Below are 23,893 nucleotides of genomic sequence, written 5' to 3'. Positions count from 1 at the left end.
ATAATAATAATAATAATAACGAATAATTAAAAATTCCAATGCTTAAAAATGAACATTAAAAGTAATGATTAACTCGTTGAACGATAAACTCGATGAAATAATCATTTCAAAACTGAAAGTGAAACTTTAATTGCAATTCGGGAAAAAAATTCCTCCCCACCCCCACTCCAACCCTCACCACCCCCCGCCCGGTTGAAAATACTATAAAATAAAGAATAATTTCCGGTTGTCCTTGCCCGTGAAAATAAAGGAGGTAATAATGAAATACCTCTTTCAAATAAAGGTTCTGAAAACAAGTTTTCTGTTATACTCTCGCCGTGAAAATGGGGTCACACAGTCGAAGAGACTTTGACCATCGTAGTAGGAGAGACACGTTTCTGTCCAGGAAAGGTGAAACACCATTGAAGAAAGGTGCGAGCATATGAAATGAAAGAAAGAAAAAAAACAAAACACCAAACCGAACCAAAACTACTCAATTTCAACGGCAACTCAGTTAAAAGTAATCGAACAACGTTAAAGATAAAATGAATATCTTTGACTGTTATTAAAATGTCAATTGATATTAAATGATCTATCCAATTGCGTTCCTGCCCCCACTCCTACTCAACCGATCCGCCTATCACTGACTCCTTCCCCCACTCCAATCCAATCCACGTGCAGTAAATACCCCAATACCCGTCGGATTTAGCCGGAAACTCCAAGTTCCTTCTCAGCTTTTACATTTTGGCGTCGTTTTATGCAAAAAACTCACTTACTCTCTGTGTTAACATTTCCACCAGCCCTCCCCCCTCTACTACTACTACTTTTCTCTTAAGGGGTTTACCCACCACCACTTCTTTTTCCCCCTTCTTCTTCTCCTTCTTTCACGGTTATCTTACTTCGGAACCAAGACCAAGGTTATAAAGTACACCGGTCACTTCTACGCGAGACGCTGCTACATTGCCGATCAGCATCGTCTTCTTCAATATCGTTCTCCTTGATCATCATCGTTCGGTACCAATCTCAATCAGCCTCTCATCTTCCGTGTTTTTGGGAGAACGATTCAATTTTTTCATTTTTCTTTCAAAACTCCGGCAGACAATTTCATTTCGTTTCGGTCTAATTTTGTTTATTATTCCTCTTATTCTATTATTATTATTATTATTATTATTATTTTTAATTATATATTTTTCTTCTTAATTTTTAGATTTGTTTTTTTTTTATTATCGCGGGGGAAAGAAAGAAAAAGAAAGAAAAGTGATTTTAAAGCGAGTTTCGTCCTGACGTTGTGCTTTGTTATTTTTTGTTTCTTAAAAAACCATCTAGGAAATATTTGTTGAGGGTTTATATGTATTTTTAATAATACACCGTAAATACAAGTTTTTGTATGCGCGTCGTCGTTGTCATCGTCGTTGTCGTCGTCGTCGTAACAGTCATTAATTTGATGTTAAGTATTTCCTGAAATTACGTTTTTTTTTTTTCTTCCGGTGGTGGCTGGAAAGTCAACGAGAGTATCGTCGTGCTAGAAGATCATCTTCGTTTTATCGGGGAAAGTTGATCCTGCGAAATCGAGGTAAGAGGATCCCCTCTCCTATTTTGTTTAATTTATTTTTCTATTATATGAAAATATTTTATTTAAAAATAAATTAATAATTAAACGATTGTGCGTATACATTATATTTCGTATTAAATTAAATTTAATTTAATTTTTCTATTTTTTTTTTTTTTCCATATCCGATCGAATATCAAATTTACGATTAATTTGCAACGATACAAATTTAAATTAAAAATGTAATAATTTAAATATGACGAATTTTTGATATATTTTATTTAATTTTTGTATTATTACGTTACGTTACGCCTTGATTATTAATAATAATTTGGCAAGTTCGATTTAAAAAAGAAGTTACGTTTATAACACTTTCGCTGTTAGGATCAACTGGTTTATTCTAACTTTCACTATGGGAAATCATTTAATGCTAGGAGATAAAGATGCTCATGTCGGCCGGAACTTGATGGATATATACAACGAGGAAACTTAAAGAGAAAAAGATAGATCACCGATTTCACTGGGAAAATTTATATAAACTCTCGTTATAGTTTAACAAATCAATTAACAAAAAAAAAAGAATAAATTTAACGATCAATCTCTATTGGAAATTTGATTGATAATCGTTTAAACGATGGGAAAGTTGAAATTTATTTAATTTTTTTTTGTTTCTTCTTTAGAAATTAATTTTAATTCGTAATTCACCGATACTTTTTCGTCTAACCTTTTTTTGTTTTTTATTTTAATTATTTAAGTCGTTGAAATTCGAGATTTGCGATATGAATTGCACGATTCCACGAGGAAATTAGTTTCCGGTTGGGATTCGAATTATACGATCGCAATTGAGAGTTTTCTCGTTATGTGAAAGTTATAGTTTTTTTTTGTTAGATTAAAAGTGAATGACCGTATGATGTATGTACAAAACGAACCTAAGATATTACAAATATTTTTAAACAAAATTCTTCAAACATATATCATTGATAATTTAACTTCATTTTTTTTTTTCAAATTATTACAAACAATTTATACACAAAAAATATACTAAATTTTAACGAATCCTAACGAGTATAATCCTGTAATTTTTTTTGTCGTAAATTTTTGAACAAAACTAAAATAACTAAAATAATCAAACGAATTAATAAAATTACGTATAAAATATCTCAAAAACGAAATACGATAGAGTAATAATTTGTTAAACGAAACTTACAAAAAAAAAAATCAATGTCAACATACGAGTACTATTTTACGTTAATAAATAAAATAATAAAAAAAAAGTAAATAAAAATTACAATAATTTAAATATATTTCAAATTAAAATATTTAAATTTTACAAAATATTCGAAAAATGTTTTACAAAATATTCGTGAATTCAAGAAACGAAAAAATAATTAATTTTTTTTATACAAAATTCTACAAATAATGTAAAAAAAAAACAGAGAAAAAGAGAGAGAGAGAGAAAGAAATAAAAAAAATAAAAAAGAAAAAAATATAAAATTAAATGTCAACGTGTCGACGTCACGATTGGAGGTTAAGATTGGAGGTTAAGAAAGTTATACAATATTTTACAAACGTAAATGTCATTATTAACAGTTCCACTTCATTCCGAAAAAAAAAAAAAAAGCTCTGATCAAACACGCACACACACATACGCGAACGTATGATAAATACATTAACACACACTACGAGAGAGACAACCCTGCTAAATTTCCTGTGTAAAATGAAAGTCGAAGATTGACCCTGAAGAAGGTTTCTCTTTTATTACTATAAACACCTGTCATCTTCGAGGAAGATTTTTTTTTTCACAAATCTTTCAATGAGAATCATCAACGAATGATAATATTTTATAATAATAATAATAGAGTAATAATTAAAAAAAAAAAGAATGACGAACGAAAACGATCAAACGAAAAAATTTCCGATCGTTTCTTTTCACGTTTTGTTTTTTATTTTTTTTCTTTTTTTCTGATTTTTTAATTTTATTTTACAGGCAATGGCGGCGAGTTTTATTAATTCGACAACGATACTAATCAACGACGTCTACGATTATTATCTTTGGACTCTCTCTTTGGCAGGTAATATTAATTCGCATGTTAATCATGATTCTATTTTCTTTGTTTCTTTTTTCTTTTCTTTCGATTATTTAACATCAATCTTTCATTATTACGTATTATAAATTATATGAAATTATATTCGATAAAATAATTCATCGTATAAATGATTAAATTTTTAATTTATTTTCAAAATTTGTACAAACTTTCTCAAAAAACAAAAAAAAAAGTAATCAAATAAAAATAATATAAAATTATTAATCAAAATGAATTAAATTAATTTTGATTAATTTAATATTAAACCTACAGCTTCCTATAATTTATATATAGAAAAATGCATAATATATATAAAATAATATAAATAAAATAATAATAATAAAAACAATAATATAAATTATATAAAATAAAAATAAATTTATATAAAAAATATATAAATTTTACATAATAACACATTTTAACATTTTACGCATAAATTTAATATAAAAAAAATAATATAAATAAAAAAAATATATATATATATATATTATTTATTTATATAAAATAATTTGTTTATTTTATATAAAATTTTTCTTTTAATTTTATTTTTAATTTCTTTTTAATTTTCATATAAAATAAATATTTATTTATAAATAAAAGAAAATATTTTCTTCGTTATCTAAATTGTTTAAAAAAAATCTCATTCTATATTAGTGGTTTCATTTTTAAACGATAGGAATATAATAAATATAATTAAAATGATTATAAATTTTTGTTTGAATGATAAGATGAAAGAACGAGAGGATGGTTGCTAGTCGATTCACCAAAACCAACTTTAATATACACGATGTTGTATTTAATGATCGTTTGGGCTGGACCAAAGGCTATGAAAAAACGAAAAGCATTTAAACTAACTTGGGCTCTCGTCCCTTATAATCTTGCCATGGCTTGTTTAAATGCATACATTGCAATACAACTTTTCGTTGCATCTACAAGGTTACGATATAGTTATGTGTGTCAACCGATTAGACATATAACGCGTCCTGACGAAATGCAGGTAAGAAATCATTTCGAACAAAAATCTTATTTTTTATTTATTTAATTATTTAAATATTATTAGGAAAAAAAAATTAATTAAATTCTATTAATTCTAATTAAAATTCTAAAATGAATTTTAAATTCTATTATTTCAAGATAATTGTAATAATATTTTCCAATTATACGAAAAAATATTTGTTTGTCTTTTAATTATTACAACATTTCGTTTTTCTTACCAAACATCTGTGCAACTCTTCCAATAAAATATTATTATTAGAAAATAATTGAAATTGTTTCTACATTTCGAATGACAATAATTTGACTCGATTCAAAAGGTAGATAAAAAAAGAAATGAAAAATTAACGAATAATTGGAATAACCATTTAAAACGATACGAATTTTATAAATAATCATTATTCGTATATACGAATATAAAAAATAATGATTCATTTTGCAGATCGCGCACGCAGTATGGTGGTATTATTTCAGTAAACTGTTAGAATTCTGTGACACCTTTTTCTTCATTTTACGCAAAAAAGATAATCAATTGAGTTTCCTGCACGTTTATCATCACTCGACGATGTTCTCACTTTGGTGGATCGGAATCAAATGGGTTCCGAGTGGATCCAGTGAGTATTAACAAAAAAAAAAAAAAGAAACAAAATAAATAAACCCCCTTCCTTCTCTCCTGTATTTAAATACTTGCTTAAATATTCTTTAGGAATATTTTACGAGTATCGATTTATGTTCATAACGGGACACCTTTTACGAAATGACCATTTAACGTTAAATAATCCATCACATTCCAGCTTTCTTACCAGCCATGGTAAACAGTTTCATCCACGTGTTAATGTATTCCTATTACGGATTGGCTGCTTTGGGCCCAACAGTGTCGAAATATCTTTGGTGGAAGAAATACTTGACGATTCTTCAATTGATCCAATTTACAACTGCTTTGATACTCGGTATCAATGGTATTCGTTCGGGTTGCGATTTTCCACTTTGGATGCAATATGCACTTGTCATTTACATGATCTCATTTATCGTTCTATTTGGAAACTTTTATGCTAAGGCCTATATCGCCAAGGTAAATATTTATATTTTTTAATTTTAATAATATGTTATTAATAATTTTAATATATTTAATAATTTAATTAAATTTTTTTAATATGTTTAATAATTTATATATATTTATATAATTTTTTAATTATTTTTAATTTTTTTTTATTATTTAATTTTATTTTATTTTATTATTTTATTTTTTTTTTAATATATATATATATATATTTTACGACCAAAAATTATTATTCCAACAGACGCCCACCCCCACCCCCCCTGTTGTCATTTTTATTTTCTATCGGAAATTTATCTACGAAACAATTAGGATTAAAATTTCATTTCATTTCATTCAAAAGCAAAATACAACACATTAAATTAAAATTAATTTGTATTAATTAATTTTAAAAGACAACAAAAATAGACATTTTTTTACGAATTTTATTTAATTTATTTTTACATCGTGAGCAAATAAAATTATTTTCTTTTTCAAATAAAAAAAGAAAATAAAATTGAATCGACAGGGGGGAAAAAAGAATGTTGGACACTTGCACGTCAATGTATTTGTTTTTTTTTCTTTTTTTTCTAGGGTAAACAAGCGTACGCGGAAAGACGATTGGAGAGGCTCAAATCGAAGGTAATATTGAAGAAGATTGGAAATAATCAAATCGAGAAGAATGTCGGTGAAGTTGTCAGCAACGGTATTACCACGAATGGTCATGCCAATGGGTACGCAAACGGGGTTACGAAAAGGAACGTTGTTAGCAATTAGTAAAAAAAAAAAAGAAAGAAAGTAAGAGAGAAAGAGAAGAATTAATTATTAAAAAAAAAAAAAAAAATGGAAAAAAAAAGAACCCAACAATTTTCCCCGAGAATTTTTTCTTTTCTTTTTTTCTTTTATCCTTAAAGGAAAAAAAAAGAAAAAAAAGGAAGAGAAGAAATGCTCGAACTTAATCGTTAGATTTTACAAATGAAAAGGAAGAGATGTTAAAAAAGCAACAATAGCAACCAGCAGCCATTTAAAAGAACGAACGAACAAAAATAGAAAAAAAACTAGAAAAAAAAAACTAGAAAAAAATGAAAGGGTTGGGAGAACGATTCTGCGTATTCACAGATATATTTTTTTTTTTTATATATATATATATATATTTTTTTGTTCTTTTTTAATTCATTTTCATTATCACCGTCATCCCCTTTATATTATTGTGGTCATCATCATTGTGATTGTTAATTCGATGGGAGAAAAAGAAAAAAAAAAAAAGAAAAAATAACGTCAAACCTATTTACTTCTCTTCCTCTTCGATTTTGTTCGATAGATCTATAGATTGATCTATAGATCAGATTTTTGGTATGTCGTACGTAAACTTTTTCTTTCAAGTTACCGGCATGCGACACTTTTTTTTTTTCTCTACGATCGACAGATTTGAATAAAATTTTAGCTTTTTTTTTTTGATTTTTTTCGGATAATCCGTCGATTCGAAGAGAATAATTGTACATATAATATTAGTATAGTACATACATAATTAAATAAATAAATAAATAAATAAATGAAGGAATATATATATAAATAAATAAATAAATAAATAAATAAATAAATATATATAAAGCATGTAAGCTAGAAATGTTGCGAAAAAGGGGCTTTGATAAAAAGAAAGGTGAAGGAAAGGTAAGAAATGGGGGAAGGAAATACAATAATTTACGATAATCGAAAGACACATACTACCCCTTTCAAGAATGCAAAATATTTGGAATGCAACAAATAATTAAAAATTGATTGACATAGTTAAGGAAGAAAATAAAATAAAATAAAATAAAATAAAATAATGCAGGATCGAAATTCGGTCGCACGTAGGCGCATTAATTTAAATAAACAAATATACAAATATTAAAAAAAAAATAATAATACCAGGAATGCAAAACTCGCATGAAAATGTCTCGCGATGAAACATTTTTTTTTTATACTTTCTTTTTTCCTTCCCTTTCTCTCAATCAACACAATCCCTGTATTTTTAATTGGAATGATAATTCTCGTGTAAAATTACACACACACTATTTAATTAATCGTACGCACAAAAATAAACAAATTTTTGAAAAACAAGAGAGAGAGAGAGAGGGAAGAAAATGAGAGAGAAAGCAAAAAAAAAAAAAAGGATCAAAGACAATCCTCTTTTTGTATTCCACTTTTTTCGAATTAATATTATTATTCTAACTATCCGAGGAAATGTTATTTCAAGAAAAATCGTCCAATTTTTCAGTAGCAATTTTATACGAACATTTTTCTACGAATATTCTCTTATCGTATTGTCATTATTATATTTCGAATATATAAAAGAACTGATCACGTAAATTAAGTTTAAAAAAGAAAAGAGTCAATAAATAAATAAATAAATAAATAAATAAATAAATGAAGGGACTCATCAAAATATGCGAAATTGCTCATCGTCCAATATTTCAGATCATTTCTTTTCTTTTTTTTTTTATTTCTTTGGTCCTATTCGTCAACAGGACACACGCTTAATTGTTTAAACAATTGTCTCTCGCCACGTATAAAGCGTGCCAACTAAATCATGTCTAATAAATAAACGTGTAACATGGCGTGCTAGATATTTACAAAATATTTATACATGTATACATTAATATGAAGAATGATTGAATGAGGCAAACCGGGATCCATTGTTTTAATTCTTTATCTATTATAATCGAGAGAGAAAAAGAGATGAGTGTTTAGATAATATCCCTATTGTTAAATATGTGTTTTTGTCATTATCGCAATGTAACTAAAAAATATAATTGTTATATAAAATGCATTGCTGTGCGATGCTAAAAAGAGGTCACGCGTCCTCTTTCTCATCACTCTTGATAAACTTCTCTTCATTTTTAAGCACAATTGCTAAGCATTTTATAACACTTCTTTTTGATACAACGACCAAAATTAACAGATGATCATCTCACATGATAATTGATGCATTGCCATATACGAAGACTTTACAAAATATTAAGTACAAAGTTTTAAACTTTTTTATATGTCCAATTATAAAAAGAAAAAAGAAAAAAGAATGATTCGTTCTTTAATCACGACTTCTAAGTACTGCGACTGCTAACCAAATCGAATTAGTTTTACCGATGTAACGTTTTATATGATAAGCTATGGCAAATTCTACAGGACCAGTTACATTATGGGTTTTCGTAGAAGCTAAGCGTTCTATTAAATCCTCCAAAGTTGACTGTCTCAAGTTCAATACGAAACCGTGCATGTAATAAGCTCTGTACAATTGTTTCAAATCTTTTTTATCCGGTTGCCTAGACGTATTATTATCTTCGATCTTTGAAATGTAATTTCGTAGGACTGCGATAGCATGGCGATTGTAAATGGTTGTTAATTCGGCTGAACTACGCCAATGGGAAAATTTATCTCGTAAATGTTGTTCCATTTGCATAGCCGAATCACGAAGAGTTTCTTCTTCTTCTTCTTCTTGGTGTACGTTCAATTCAAGAACTTGAACAGTACGTTCGCTAGTAGAAGGAGCAATGATTCCTATCGGGCGCCAATCCTTGCTACTTTTCACATCGTATTTTAAATTATGCGCTAACATAGACTTTTGTAAATTCTCCCATATCTATAAGAAACATTTGTATATTTGAATGCGTAGTAAGCAGGAATCATAATTTCAAGATCAAAATACAAACACTTTCAACTTACACCAGAATAATTAACTAAATGGGAAACCTTAATTAAAGGACAACGACTGTCATCTGATTTATAATGATCGCTAGTTTCAGGATCCCAAATAACAGTGTCTGTATTTTCTTCTATGCTTAAGACAAAGGCTGCATATTTACTTGTCTGAGAAGAACCTAAAAAGTTTTATTAAAGTATATCAAACTAATATCTTATTTAAAAATTTAATTTTCATATCGTTAATACCTATTAGTACGTATGTCTGCAAGCCAAAACTTTCAAGTAAAGATGCAAGTAAAACAGCGCGACCGTAATGATCAACCTTATTTGCATTTAAAGCTTGACGAGGCGTTAAAGGTCCATAATGATTGGGCACTTCTGGTAATAGCATCGCAAGTCTAGCCGCTTCTTCCGGACTATGTATATCCGTTATTTTATATGGAGATAAAAGACAACGTTGAATATTTTTTAACAGAGTATTAATCGTACTATCCTCCATCAATTTAGCATTACCAGGCAACTCTAATTTCATCAGAGTATAAATTCTTGTATGAGAATGACCAGGACTGGCTTGTACGTAACCGAATAATATTTTGGGACTACACAAAGGTGACAAGGCTACCCAGCGTTCTAATTCTTGATAATTTCTATGATGTTCAAGAGGTATTCTTGCCTCACCTAACCACTGCTGACCCCATACTGGATGCTGATCGTATAAACGTAACTTTACATTATATTCCCCATTCTTTCTTGGTAACTCAAAGTGCATCGTTTGATGCCATATCGGTGCTGGACCATCTGCGATTGGAGTAGTATGAATAACACCACCCCAATCTACTTCTAACAGTGGTTGAACCAATGCAGATTCTTCTCTAATTGGAATCTCTACTCCACGTAAAATAGTAACAGAAAGAAGAGCTTTACCAATGGTGTGATGTCGATGCGTATTGGAGGATGGTCTTAACGGACGCCTTGCTTGTAATAAATTTCTAAAAGATAGATCCAAGAGAGAAAGAATAGGCTGTTCTATTACAGCTACATCTGGAGGTTTCATTATCTGTCTTTCCTTTTTTTTAATTACAAGATTATCTTCTATATTTTCAAAACGTAAGGCAGGATCTTCTAATAAAAAATATTTGGTTTCTCTATTGGATATATTTTTTCTCGGTCTATGTAAAGAAAGAGCATTTTGTGGATCATTCGGATCGTTGCTTAATCTATGCAAATATGTTGTACTAGTTTCTTCTTGACTCGGACAATGTAAAATTAAAGATACCGTGCATACTACAGTACCTGAGTGTATTTTTCCTGAACTATCAGCTATACCAAATTCTATCTCAATATTATTATTTTTAACTGAATGTTTCGGCAATGGTAATGGCAAAACAGTAGACTGACCATCTTTAGAGTAAACTTCTATCGAGAGATTGTTACTTTCCGAGTTCCTTAGTAATAATTTATGTAATTTTCTATTAAACGGTTTATTAGTCTTACATATAACTTTCTTCCTAAATAAAAGTGACACAGAAGTAATCTCAATGCTCGGTTCACTTTGATCATTCTTAGAATTAATGTTCACGCTGCGTATAGCAATTTCTATTAATTTTCCGGATAACTTTGGTGCTGTTTCATGATCTAACATACTTATGTTATTAAGTAAATATGGTTTAGTCACATTGCGTGTAAATGGATTACTTGAAGTATATAATCCATCTTCTATTAATGAAATTTTGTCAATTTTTTCTCGAGGACTTTTACCATTTTTTACTATGACACTGTTCATCTGTTGATCGTTATTTACTACAGGATAAGCATAATTAAGACTAAGATCTTGCTTATCACTATCATGTAATTTTTCTTTCACAAAATTCATATTTCAAATATACTCATAACTTAATCTTTTACACATGACACTACGATGACATTTTCTATTCTATTTTGTGTATACGATTGTGTTTCCATAGCAACGCAAACTTATTTGATAAACTACTCTACTGTATATTATAATTATTTTTACCGACAGTTCTTTAAAAAGAAATCTATCTTATCGACATTCGGTAAGATCAAGGATAGGTTTCTTCTTTTCCAGAATAGATAAAACAGATTTCTACTTTTTATTTTTACCGAGCATCGATAAGACAGAATTTTACTTTAACTAACTTTTTGTTTGGAGTAAATATTTCAACTACTAGACACTTTTGGCAGCAGATGTATTTGTATATTTATTAGCCTTGATATTATTGAAAGCGCAAGTGTTCTTGTCTTTAATCGTTTTTAATGTTAGTGTAATGAGTGTTAATAAACGTGACTATTAAAAAAAAGAAATTAGTATTATATTATTTGGAATAGTGTTTAAATTTGGTGATAATTTTTTAGAAAGTATGTCGGAAGACGAAGTGGAAAGTTTCGAGATAACCGATTACGATTTGGAAAATGAATTTAATATTAATCGTCCTAGACGAAAACTTACGAAAAAGCAGCAGATGCTTGGTAAGAATTTTGAAAAAATATTAATTAATATTTACACAATAATGAATAATTTCGAACGTATTATTTATTTTAGTATTTTGAAAAAAGTATTGTTTTTTAGGTTACAATGCAGTTATTAGGCACTTAATTGTGCATACTAGGTATTTTTCACTTAAATTGCTAATATTATTATTTAATGTTATTTTAGGCATCTGGGCAGATGACAGCGATGAAGATGAACTTTCTGCAAGACCATCTTTCAAAACATATAATAAAGGGCCAAAGAATTACACAGTTCCGGTTCATTTTGTTGCCGGAGGGATTCAACAAGCCGGTAAAACATCAGAAGAAAAAGAAGATAAAGACAAAGATGAAGAAGAGGAGGATGATACAAATATGTCCCAAAGAGACGAGGGATATTTTCATAGTTCAAGGTATTATTATAAATAATGTAATAATAATTAATCATATATATATATAGATCTATATCTTTCTATTTTCTAATTAATTTCTTAATATTTCTAGCTCGGAGGATGAGAAACCGAGTAATTCTAAACAACGTGCATCATTTTCGTTGAACGTAGAAGGGGATATAGCTGGATTACGTAAAAAGAGATATCAAGTGAATCCTTCGTTTATGAAAAGCGGTGTTGGTAGTTGGGAAGTTCACACTAAAGGAATTGGAGCAAAACTTTTACTACAGGTAAGAATAAATAATACTTTTGTATTATATAATATAATCACAATTAATTGTATAACTAATAAAATATTTATATAATTTTAGATGGGTTTTGAACCTGGCAAAGGATTAGGAAAACAATTGCAAGGAATAAGCGCGCCAGTAGAAGCTCACTTTAGGAAAGGTAGAGGTGCCATTGGTGCATACGGTCCAGAAAAAGGACCAAAAGTTATTGAAAAGAGGAAAGAAGAAGTAGAGGAAACAAAAGATTCTAAACCCAAAGTATCTCAATGGCGTAAAGGAGATACGATTAGTAATAAGAAAAAAGTCAAATACTCATATCGCAGTGTCGATCAAGTTTTAGAAGATGGTAAATTGAAACCAAATAGAAAACTTCCGCTTTGTAGTGAAATGAGCAGGGTCAAAGTTATAGATATGACTGGACCCGAGCAAAGAATTTTGAGTGGTTATCATGCGATAGCTAGTGGTCAGCAATATCCCGATGAAACTATTCCTAGCGTTAATAAAAAGGATAAAATAAATTTTGCTTTACCGGAATTGCAGCATAATTTAAATCTTCTAGTGGATATGTGCGAACAAGATATCATACAAAATGATAGAAGAGCGAGACACCTTAACGATAGAGTGATAGTGTTAGAAGCGGAGAAAAAAAATTTATCCAAAGTTGTAGATCAGCATGGACAACTCATTGATACTTTGGAAAATGTTCTAGCCGTTGTCGATAGATTAATGGACGAAACAAGCGATATAACGTTGCAAGATATCGCCGATGTATTTAAAAACTTACAAGAAAAATATTACGAGGAATACAAGATGTACGAATTGGGTGATTTGGCAACCAGTTTTGTGGGTCCGAAAATAAAGGATTATTTAGTTTCTTGGAATCCGTTAATGCAACCGAAACAACCAATTAAATTGTTTGAACAATGGAAAGAAATATTAGAAGCTGGTATGAGTCCACTTCAAACAAGAACAATTCATCCCTACGGCCAACTTGTTTGGAATGCTTGGATGCCTTCTATCAGAGGAGCTGTACAGTAAGTTTTATATAATTTTTGTTTTGTTTGCAATAGAAATTACATGTCTTATATAAAATATTAATAAATAAATGACTTTCTTTTTTATAAATTAGTCAATGGGCATGCAGGCAGCCAGATCCGTTAATAGAATTATTAGAACATTGGATACCATTGTTACCTGGATGGATTTTTGAAAATATTTTAGATCTGTTAATACTTCCTAAGCTTACTTTAGAAGTAGAAGAATGGAATCCCCTCACAGATACTGTTCCAATACACACATGGATCCATCCATGGTTACCATTAATGCGTAAATATAACAAAATAATAATTATAATTATCTTGTTCATTTTTCCCTTTAATTTGAATCAACTAAACTGATATGTTTTTAATGAATTTTTAGGTAATTGGTTGGATACGTTAATATATCCAATCATAAGACGCAAACTGGGTTCTGCTTTAGGAGGCTGGCATCCGTCAGATAGATCGGCAAGATTAATGTTACAACCTTGGTCGGAAGTATTCGCTAAGGCCGACATGGAAGCTTTCCTAGTTAAAAATATTATACCAAAACTTCAAATAGCTTTATCCGAGTTTGTCATAAATCCGCATCAGCAGCATTTGGATCAATGGAATTGGGTGATAGAATGGAAAGAATTAATACCATCACACATAATGGCCAATTTACTCGACAAATTTTTCTTCCCTAAATGGGAACAAGTATTATCTTTTTGGTTAAATCATTCTCCGGATTATGATCAAGTTATGAATTGGTATATGGGATGGAAGGGTATGCTGAGTGATAAATTATTGGCTGAACCATTAGTAAAAGGTATTATAATATTTATGCGATTAGAAAAAATATTTATTAAATATACTCTTTAAGAAGATAACATTGAAAATATATTTTTATTTCACAGAACATTTCAAGAAGACTATCGATATACTAAACAGAGCGTTAACTGCACCTCCAAGTCATCAACCTGGAACTATGGACCAAGTTTCGTACTTGAACAATTTGGAGAGAACTCAGTCAACGATGATGTCGCAGATGCCATCCGTGGTACAACCAAGGATAGAGGTACAAACAAAAATTATTTTATCTATGACTGGACTCTAAGATTGGTTTAATTCAATCTTCGCACACAATAATATTCATTTAATTTGATTTATTTGCAGAGATTGGCAGAAGCAGTCAGAATAGCAGCACCACAAATTCATTTAGGTTTTAAAGACCTCATTCAGAGAAAGTGCGAAGAACGTGGAATACTCTTCATGCCTATTCCAAATAAATACAGAGAAGCGAAGCAAGTTTACAAAGTGGGAAATGTTCAAGCATATATAGACGGTAAAATGATCTTCGTTTATCACAACGGAGCCAATTGGACGCCAACGAATGTGAACGCCTTGCTCGATATGGCAGAACTTTAGATAGATACTTTGTAAGGATTTTCTTTTTTTTCTTTTTTTTTTTCTTTTTTATTTATTTTCAAACAAAAATACGATCTTGAATCATTCGACGAGTATTTTGTAATATTATTCGACAAATAGATGCGATAGTTTTTTGTTTGTACATATATTATATTATTGTATAATGATGATCAATTTTATTTGATTAGAAAGGAAAAAAAAAGTAAAAAAAAGAAAAGAAAAATGTTATGTAAAAACAAATATATTAAAGCTAAAAAAAGAGAAAAAAAGAAATAGAATTTCTACTAACCACGATTGTACATTGTGATATTCCAAAAGACCGAATAGAATTATATAATAATATTAAATTCTTTATTATAACACACATATCAAAACCGTGCGCTTAAAGAAGAAGTGTTATTTTAAGAGAAGAAGGACGACAGTTATATAGTTTGTTTTTTCATCTTCGATCTTCAATCTTATCTTCCTAGCACTTCTGTTCGGTCAGTTTCAAGTCGAACGCGTGTAGGCGCCTCTGGTTATCCCACTACCAAGGTGTAGCTTTTAAAACTCCTCCATATGGAAAGTTGCTTGCTTTATTCCTATGGAACCCCATACTTGCTTCAGAGTTTGTACATATATTTACATACGTGTATGTATGTGTGTGCGTTGTATGCGTGTAAAAGAAAGAAAGAAAGAAAGAGAAAGAGAAAAACAGGGCCAATGAGTAGCGTGTATGAAACGTTAGAGAAGTGTGGTGCACATAAACGATAAGTCGTCGTCGTCGTCGTCGTCGCCGTGTCGTTGTCGTTGTTGTGTTGTGTTGTTAGTACACTAACACTAACGTATGCAAAACGTATACTTGAGGAGCTCGAGAGACTGGTCCAGGGAGAAGAGGAAAAGAGGATGGACGTCTTCTCTTCGCCTACGCGTCCGATCCATGCTCTCTCGGGTGTCGAGAAAATTTGCATCGACGCCGAGGACCGTGTGTCTGCCTAGTAACCGGCTGTCTCCACTGTCTTCTTCTTTTCTCGGCTTGCTTGTCCACGACCATAAAGAAGATACATCTCTTCTACCCGGAGATACATCTTTAGTTATTTTCAATTTACATTTACTTTATATATTTTTTGTATTTTTAGTAACCTTGTGTTATTAAGATATTCGACTAAAGAAACAACCTTTTTCCTTTTAGTTTTTATTTCGATAAGTAATATGTATATTAAATAAATATCATATATATGTTATGTGTGTATTATTTAACATTTATAATAATGTTAAGGTGCAAATTTAATTGAATTTTTATAAATGGTAATAATATTTGTATAGAATATTATGCGATCATCTTTTATAAAGTTTCTATTATATTCTTGTTTTTTTTGGGAATAATTTTCCAATAGTTAGCAAAATGTAGATTTTTAAATAGGAATATTTTCATTTCTCTTACCTATTTGCAAGCGTTATAATAACGCGTGATATTTTTCTATTGAACGTTTGAAGAATTTTTCTAACTGCAACGTATAATTTACGCAAGATATCATGAAATTTCATAAATTACTAACTTTGCATATATCCACGCGTGATCTGGATTGCAAATGTTAGATTTAAAAGGGGGGAGATACATTTTTGTTGTTGTTAAACTTATTATCAAGATTATTACCCCTCTTTTTTTAATTTCTCGATGGTATATTAAAACATTCATCTTATATCTGAAACTCGTTATTCGTATGTACATTTTTTTATTGGAAACGCGTTCGTAAAAATATAATAAATAAAAGTTCGTTTAAATAATCTCTAAGAGCGATGAGATGATCAATCAATGAATATAAATTTCCTTGTTCGATTTAAGAGAATCCTCTTATTCGTTTCTCGTTACCTGTTCACTCATTCCTGTTTAATCTCTACGCTCACCAATTACCACCTGTTTTACAATTCCATTATAAGTTCAACAACGACGTTGTTAAAGGAGGTCTGAGAAAACCGATGCGAGTTTGTCGCAAAGTTGCTCGTAATTTTCATAGTCGGTTGCCGCCGTTTTCTTTATCGTTCCATTCACGATCCCTTTGCTTATCTGTGTGTATGTGTGTGTGTGTGTATACACGGTGTATACAAATTATCGTTCAAGAAATTTTATATAACTTCTGGTGATATAGAAATCACGTTTTCGAATGAGAGATACGTCGAACGAAAAATAAAATAAAATAAAATAAAATAAAATGAAACAAACAAACCAAAAAGGAATATAAAAACATAAAGAGAAGAAAAATTCTATTTTGCATATACAAGTAATCTTATTCGCAAGATAGAATTATTCACATTTCTTTTTAGTTTTCTTTTTTCTTATCTCTTCATTTGCAAGTCAATTAACTGCAACGACACCCTGTAACGTTAAATCAACATAAATTTATGTTAAAATAATATCATTTTGTCGATACCTGTAATGTTTAATAAATTTACGGATAATTATTTATTTATTTATTTATTTAATAATTAACTAGTTTATTTTTTGTGTTTTTTCTTAAAATTATAATCTGTAAAATTAAATTTTAACGATATTCCTGTAATACGATCTAATTTTTTTATTGGGGAAAAAAGAAAAACAAATAAAGTACATTAAAATTATACTTTTTACAATTCCTTCGCTAGAAAAAATAAATTCTAATTATATATCGGTAATTCACTTTATTGTTTATCAAAAAAAAAATTCCTAATAAAATTAGACAGGACATGTAATTTTGATTAAATATACGAAATTAAAAAAGAAAATAGAATAAACGAATAAATAAAAGAATTAATTCTACTGTATTTCTATTACAAATCTTTTAATAAAAGAAAAACTTATAGATGGCTTATAGAAAAAAAAAAACAGCAGAAGTAAAATGGCGTACACCTAATAATAAAACATCAAATAAATAATCAAATTAAAACGAAATAAAATAATTGCAAAATAAAAATCGAAACAATCTAAATATATTATTTTCAAATTCTTCTAAATCATATACTTCAAATCATATCCTTAAATCAATATTTAAAAAAAGAACAAAAATTTCTAATTCACGAAGATGAATTCCAATGTTATCGTAATTCTAAATTGAAGAACAGAAAGGATTGAAAAGAAGATGGTTGTTGAATGTCGTCAGACGGATAAACAGCGATATGCGAAAGGGGAAACGTTCATATGGATGTTTTCGTTATGTTACATTCGTATTTATCTAGTACATACATACATACATATATACATACATACACATACATACATATATAGATTTACATGTATAATACATAAATATATATATATGCATTGGTTATATTACATTCATATTTATCTAGTACATACATACATACATACACATACATACATAGATACACACATACATACACATACACACATATATAGATTTACATGTACAAAATACATAAATATATATATGCATTGGTTGTATTACATTCATATTTATCTAGTACATACATATATACACATACATACATACATACACATACACACATATATACATACAAACATACATACATACCATATACACATATATAGATTGACATGTATAATACATAAATATATATATATATGCATTGGTTGTATTACATTCATATTTATCTAGTACATACATACATACACATACACACATATATTATACATAAATACACACATACACGTTGTTAGTAATAGTATAGTACGTACAACGATTTTAGCAAAATGCGATCGTGCCCAAACATTCCAATCCCACGCAAATCGACCTCCCTAAGAACCACCATAAAATGGCAAGTACTCGTTCCTTCGAGAAAGAAAGAAAGAAAGAAAGAAAGAAAGGAGTTGAAAAAAATAGAAAGAGAAAGATAGAGAAAATACGATAAGACTTATGAACGATGATTTAATACCTGACAACATTTTTCTTTCTTCTTTTTTTCTTTTTCTTTCTTTCTTTCTTTTATCCAAGTACCACACACTTAATCCTATCGAACGACATTTTAAAACTATACACAATTACGAAACTCGCTTTTATTATCCTTTTCTTTACTAGTCTCATTTATAACACGCCATTATATTTTGACTTTTAATTTTCTATTATTATTTATACGCTAAAATAATTCGAAATAATTTTTTTGTTTTTTTTAAACAATAATATTAAATATTTTAAATTGATATTCGATCTTGTGTTAGGTAAACGAGATTACACGTTTGGTAAATAAGGAAAACAAAAAAACGTAATCAAAATGAAATATGATCGTTGTTAAAAATCTTATTGGTTTGAAAATTTTCTATCAAAAAACATTTTTAATATACTTTTCCATAAAGAAAATATGTCAATTAAATATTTCTATATTAAAATGTATAAAAAAAAAAACACACACACGCACAAAATAAATTATTTCAAAGGTTGAACTACTAATTTAGTGGATTTAGTAAAGGGAAAAGGAAAAAAAAAGAAAAAGAAATGGAATTTTTATTATCGAGGTTACTGATTGGTTTGGTTGGTTACCTGGCGATACACCTGCGTTATCGATAATACGTTACGATTTTACGATCTCGTGGTTTGACTGGAATCGATTATATATTATTACATCGTCGTGTCGTATTCGAGTCGCGTGAAAGGTTTTTTGGTTGCGTAAGTGGTAAGTCGGATGAATTCGACCGGTGATTTAGAGGATTAGGCATTCCAAGAAACTAACGATTCTAAAGAGTTAAACCTTCTTGTGAATACACACATAAATATATCTCTATATGTATGAGTATGTGTATGTGTATGGGTATGCGTAAAGTTAAGCTGGTAATGCCGAATAAGCGTGGGTGTTGAAAGGTGATTCGAAGTGCGAGAAGTTTTACTACTTTGCGTTGCCTATCCTCTAAACGAATACATTATTATTTTATAAACATAAATATAAATATAATAAACAAAATATTTTTTGTTAATAAAAATATTTAAATACACGAATATATATATATATGTATATATATTTTTTTATTTATTCGTATTCATTTAGGGGAGAAAACAAATTTAGTCTAATTTATATTAAATATATTTGAACAATTGGGACAAATTTTTTATGCAATTCGATATATTTTTAAGTATATTATATATTATATATTATATATATATATATATATATTTAAGTATATTATATGAAACGAATATATTATTATTTTATAAACATAAATATAAATATAATAAACAAAATAATTTTTGTTAATAAAAATATTTAGATACACGAGTATATATATTTTTTATTTATTCGTATTTATTTAGGGGAGAACATAAATTTAGTTTAATTTATATTAAATATATTTGAACAATAAGGACAAATTTTCTATGCATTTCGATATTAAATATAAAAAAGTATTTATCTTGAAATAAAAGAAATATTAATTAGCTTATATTTTAAATAAAATATCTTCTATCGAATACGTTATTTATGCATCATTTAACTGGTTTTAAAAAAAAAAAAAATAGAAAAAAAATACTATTACCAACCAGCGGAAGTTATAACATTGTTCTCGATGTAAAGTAAAAAAATATGAATCTTCTCTTCTATAGAATGTATAAATTATAAGTGTATATAAGTAATGTATGTGTGTGTATATGTATGTATGTATGTGTGTGTGTGTTTGTGTTTGTATTTACGTAGAAGAGACTCGTTCATTGTTCCACCAACGATTCTCACTTTGCTCCTATTTTCGTATTATCCAAAGGGCCTCCCAGGTTGTTGCAACTTCTACTATAATGCATCGAACTATATTATTGCCATGGCACTGAACGCGCTTATGTGCAAGTTCCGAGACACCATGGTCGTTTATATTCTCACTGCTGAGAATATAGACGTTAACTATGCTCTTGAATACCGTTTCTTGCTGATCCTTTCTTTGTATCACAGATAACAAAAAAGAGATATACGTACACACACACACACACAGACAGACACAGACAGACACACGTACGTATGCATTTTATTGCAAAGTGTACAAATGTTCTTATTGAATAAATATTTTTCCTTCGAAATGTAATTTCGTTTAACAATAAGTATTACACTAAAATTGAAATACATTATTTTTGTCTTTTATTATAAATATCATTGATTCAAATCCAAATATAATGTTTTATCCATATGCGTGTGTGAATTTTCATTGATAAATCATAGTAAATTCACACACACACATACATATAAAGGTATGAATAGCTTAAATGATTTTCTCTATTTCGTATTTCTTATATAAATAAAAGAAAAAAAAGGTTCGAAGCTTTTAAATTCAAGTTTCGAAACTTCATCGATGAATATAAGTATTATACTCTAGCATATACACTATCACTTAGGCTTAACTCATGGATTGTGACGCGGCTAGACGACTATGCTTACGTAAAACGTGCCACGCCTACATAGCAAATCCGAAACTTACGATTCTAGTGATTTTATATATCCGGTGCACCGAAATCACCCGATTGGAAAAAAAAAACACTATTCATGATTATTAAATCTTGATTTTCCTTATTTGATTTAGCGATAATCAACTTAACAGGGTGACTCATAAATCTTCTAAGTAATAAAACAATATCTTATACGTTCCCCTAGAGTGTACACACACACACACATACACACACACGATGCATATGTATTTTATATATGTGTAACATCAATGTTAATTGCATAAAATACGATCTTTTGATAGGATGACCAATGACTCTTAAAAGAGAATAAAAACGAAAGAAAACATTCATACGCATTTTTGTTACATTGTATATAAGTGTATTTCGATGATTGTAAAATAAAATGCAATAAAAAATGATTTGATTATTCTATAGGGTGACACACATGGGTTTTGAACAAATAAGGAAATATCGTCTATCTTTCAACCATGTATCCGCATACGTGAACACACATACATACTGTAATAAATGTGTGTGTGTGTGTGTGTGTGTGTATGTATGTGGTCCAAACTTTCCGAGCACGCCAAGTTCCAAGGATGTTAGTCAGCCTCGACGGTAGGCAGTTGAAATCATTCGTAGCATCCGCGAAACGAACGAACGCTTCTTCTTGTTATACGAAGAGTGGTCAGAAGGATGACTCACGTGAAAGAAGAAGAAGGGAAGGGATGAGAAGGGAAGGGAAGGGAAGGGAAGAGGATACGACAAGAAAGAGATAGACAGACAGATAGTGATAGGACAGAGACAGAATGAAATAGAATGAGCAAGCGAGTAAGAGTGGGGTGTGGAAGAAGAGGGTATTAAGAAAATGAAAACAAAAAAAAAACAAACAGAAAAAAAAAAGAAAAAATATCAGCTGACTGTGTGTTCTATGGTTGTTGAAGAACGTGCACGGGGATAGTAGTACTCGAGCGAGTGAACGCGAGCAACAGGTGTGACTCGTGTGTTGGTTGACTACTCGTGCGAATAATTCGCGCCGTGTCTACGAAACACCTAGAACGGATTAAATAAAAAAAAAAAAAAGAAAAGAAAGAAAGAATAGTTTGACAAGAGACTTTTTAATAAAAAAAATATATTCTTTTTGTATTCGTGATATTTTCGAGTGTTATCTTTGTGTTTTGATTATGGGGAGAATGTGGGAAGGGTATTTTCGAGTTAAACGTTGAATGGTAGTGATGGGTTGAAATTTGTCTACGAGAAGTAGCGAAAGATTTGAAATAATCAAATTTTGTTGGGATTATAATATCGAGGATATAATCTATATGTATAGTTATTGTTATTATTTAAGTTTTTAATTAGGAAAGAATTTTTCTTCGATTAAACGGTTGAATGGTAGTGATGGGTTTAAATCGGATTTCTGAACAAGAAGTAGTGACAGATTTGAAAGAACAAAAAGTCTTATGGATACGTGAATACTATTTGTATGTGCCTCATGACGATTCCGGTTAATCGAATTCGGTTTGTACAATTTTTACAATAAATATATTAAAATAAAATCGAATACACTTTTTTTTTTAACACTAAACTTATCGATAATCAGATTCATTAGACTTATTAAATATCTCATAACTAGTCAAGAAATAAAATGATATTTCTCGAGACATATAATAATAATAATCAATTCGTAATTAACCATGAGTAACAAATGATAACACACTGTTTAAATAAATACCCTAACAATTAATTTCTAATTACAATCATCAAAAGTAAAGAACAAAAAAGAAAAGGAAAATGAGATAATAAACGTTGAATGCAATATTTAAAATTGGAAGTTTAAAAAGTAATCATTTGTGACATCAGAGTAGTGGTAACGTTTAGTGTTAAATCAAAAAGAAATAACCATAAGTAAAACAACTAATGAATAATGACATCTGCTGGTCTGTGAAGGGCGGGGCTAACAGGTCCCACGCGGTTTTCACAGTGCGCATTAGGGTTGGCGTTATGGTTGCGAAAACATTTCGTTATACGTTTTATGGTTGTTCATAATATTTTTCATAAAAATTGATTTAACAATGTGTTCGATACGGTGTTGTTAAGGTAATACTGTTTTAGATATTTTTTCTGGAAAGAAAGGAAGGAAGAGAAAGAGGGGGGCTGGGGGGGCTGGGGGGGCTGGGGGTGGTGGTGATGAACAACCTTAAGCACTTACGTGCTCGATTTAAACGATTCATCCCACCTCTCGGCTAATCCCCCCCCAACTCACCCCCGCCCCCAACCCCCCTCCCAACACTTTTTCTACACTCACTCGTTGCATCTCTCCCTCTTCTTTCTCGAGTTTTATCTTGAATGCAGTGAGTGTGCGCGTGCGCTCGAACTTGACTCGGGTCAATGATTTTTTCGATGCACCGTCAAGTTACACGCAACTAACAAGCACGTGTATACATATATAAGTATATTTTTTCTTTCTTTTTTTTTTTCTTAAATAAATCAGACCAAATATTGAGAGATTAATAATAAAAATAGAAAAATAAAAGAATAGAACAAATTTTGTCATTACGACAAATGAATTATTAAATTTTAAGAATGAAAAGAAATTGAAAAA

The 23,893-nt window shown here is 29.5% G+C and overlaps 3 protein-coding genes across 5 annotated transcripts in view; 2 read left to right on the top strand and 1 right to left on the bottom strand.

Moving 5' to 3' along the window:
* LOC122524082 (elongation of very long chain fatty acids protein 4-like) overlaps positions 1-6,467 on the top strand; it is a 17,554-nt gene extending 11,087 nt beyond the window's left edge. The window contains exons 2-7 of one of the 3 annotated variants that reach the window (XM_043646159.1): positions 1,482-1,552; positions 3,516-3,600; positions 4,341-4,609; positions 5,048-5,219; positions 5,400-5,677; positions 6,236-6,467. In XM_043646159.1, coding sequence (XP_043502094.1) covers positions 3,519-3,600; positions 4,341-4,609; positions 5,048-5,219; positions 5,400-5,677; positions 6,236-6,418 — 984 coding nt within the window. In that variant the 5' untranslated portion in view covers positions 1,482-1,552; positions 3,516-3,518 and the 3' untranslated portion in view covers positions 6,419-6,467. Of the gene's footprint in view, positions 1-1,468; positions 1,553-3,515; positions 3,601-4,340; positions 4,610-5,047; positions 5,220-5,399; positions 5,678-6,235 lie in introns of those variants that run through there. The other 2 variants (XM_043646161.1, XM_043646162.1) reach the window with 2 other exon arrangements.
* Positions 6,468-8,246: 1,779 nt separating this feature from the next.
* LOC122523994 (coiled-coil and C2 domain-containing protein 2A-like) lies at positions 8,247-11,295 on the bottom strand. Its single transcript, XM_043646014.1, has 3 exons — positions 9,572-11,295; positions 9,347-9,501; positions 8,247-9,263 (listed from the first exon to the last, which is right to left on the bottom strand). Exons 1-3 carry the CDS (start codon positions 11,196-11,198, stop codon positions 8,715-8,717), a joined length of 2,331 nt encoding a protein of 776 aa, XP_043501949.1. The 5' UTR covers positions 11,199-11,295; the 3' UTR covers positions 8,247-8,714.
* Positions 11,296-11,507: 212 nt separating this feature from the next.
* On the top strand, positions 11,508-14,998 carry LOC122523993 (tuftelin-interacting protein 11). Its single transcript, XM_043646013.1, has 8 exons — positions 11,508-11,815; positions 12,003-12,228; positions 12,320-12,497; positions 12,579-13,531; positions 13,627-13,823; positions 13,917-14,345; positions 14,434-14,594; positions 14,693-14,998. Exons 1-8 carry the CDS (start codon positions 11,707-11,709, stop codon positions 14,942-14,944), a joined length of 2,505 nt encoding a protein of 834 aa, XP_043501948.1. The 5' UTR covers positions 11,508-11,706; the 3' UTR covers positions 14,945-14,998.
* Positions 14,999-23,893: the final 8,895 nt, after the last annotated feature.

The sequence above is a fragment of the Polistes fuscatus genome, unplaced genomic scaffold, assembly GCF_010416935.1.
Source record: "Polistes fuscatus isolate 324 unplaced genomic scaffold, CU_Pfus_HIC Scaffold7, whole genome shotgun sequence".
Taxonomy (NCBI): Eukaryota; Metazoa; Arthropoda; class Insecta; order Hymenoptera; family Vespidae; genus Polistes; species Polistes fuscatus.
Note: the sequence above shows the minus strand (reverse complement) of the source record. Positions and strands in the feature narration are given on the sequence as shown.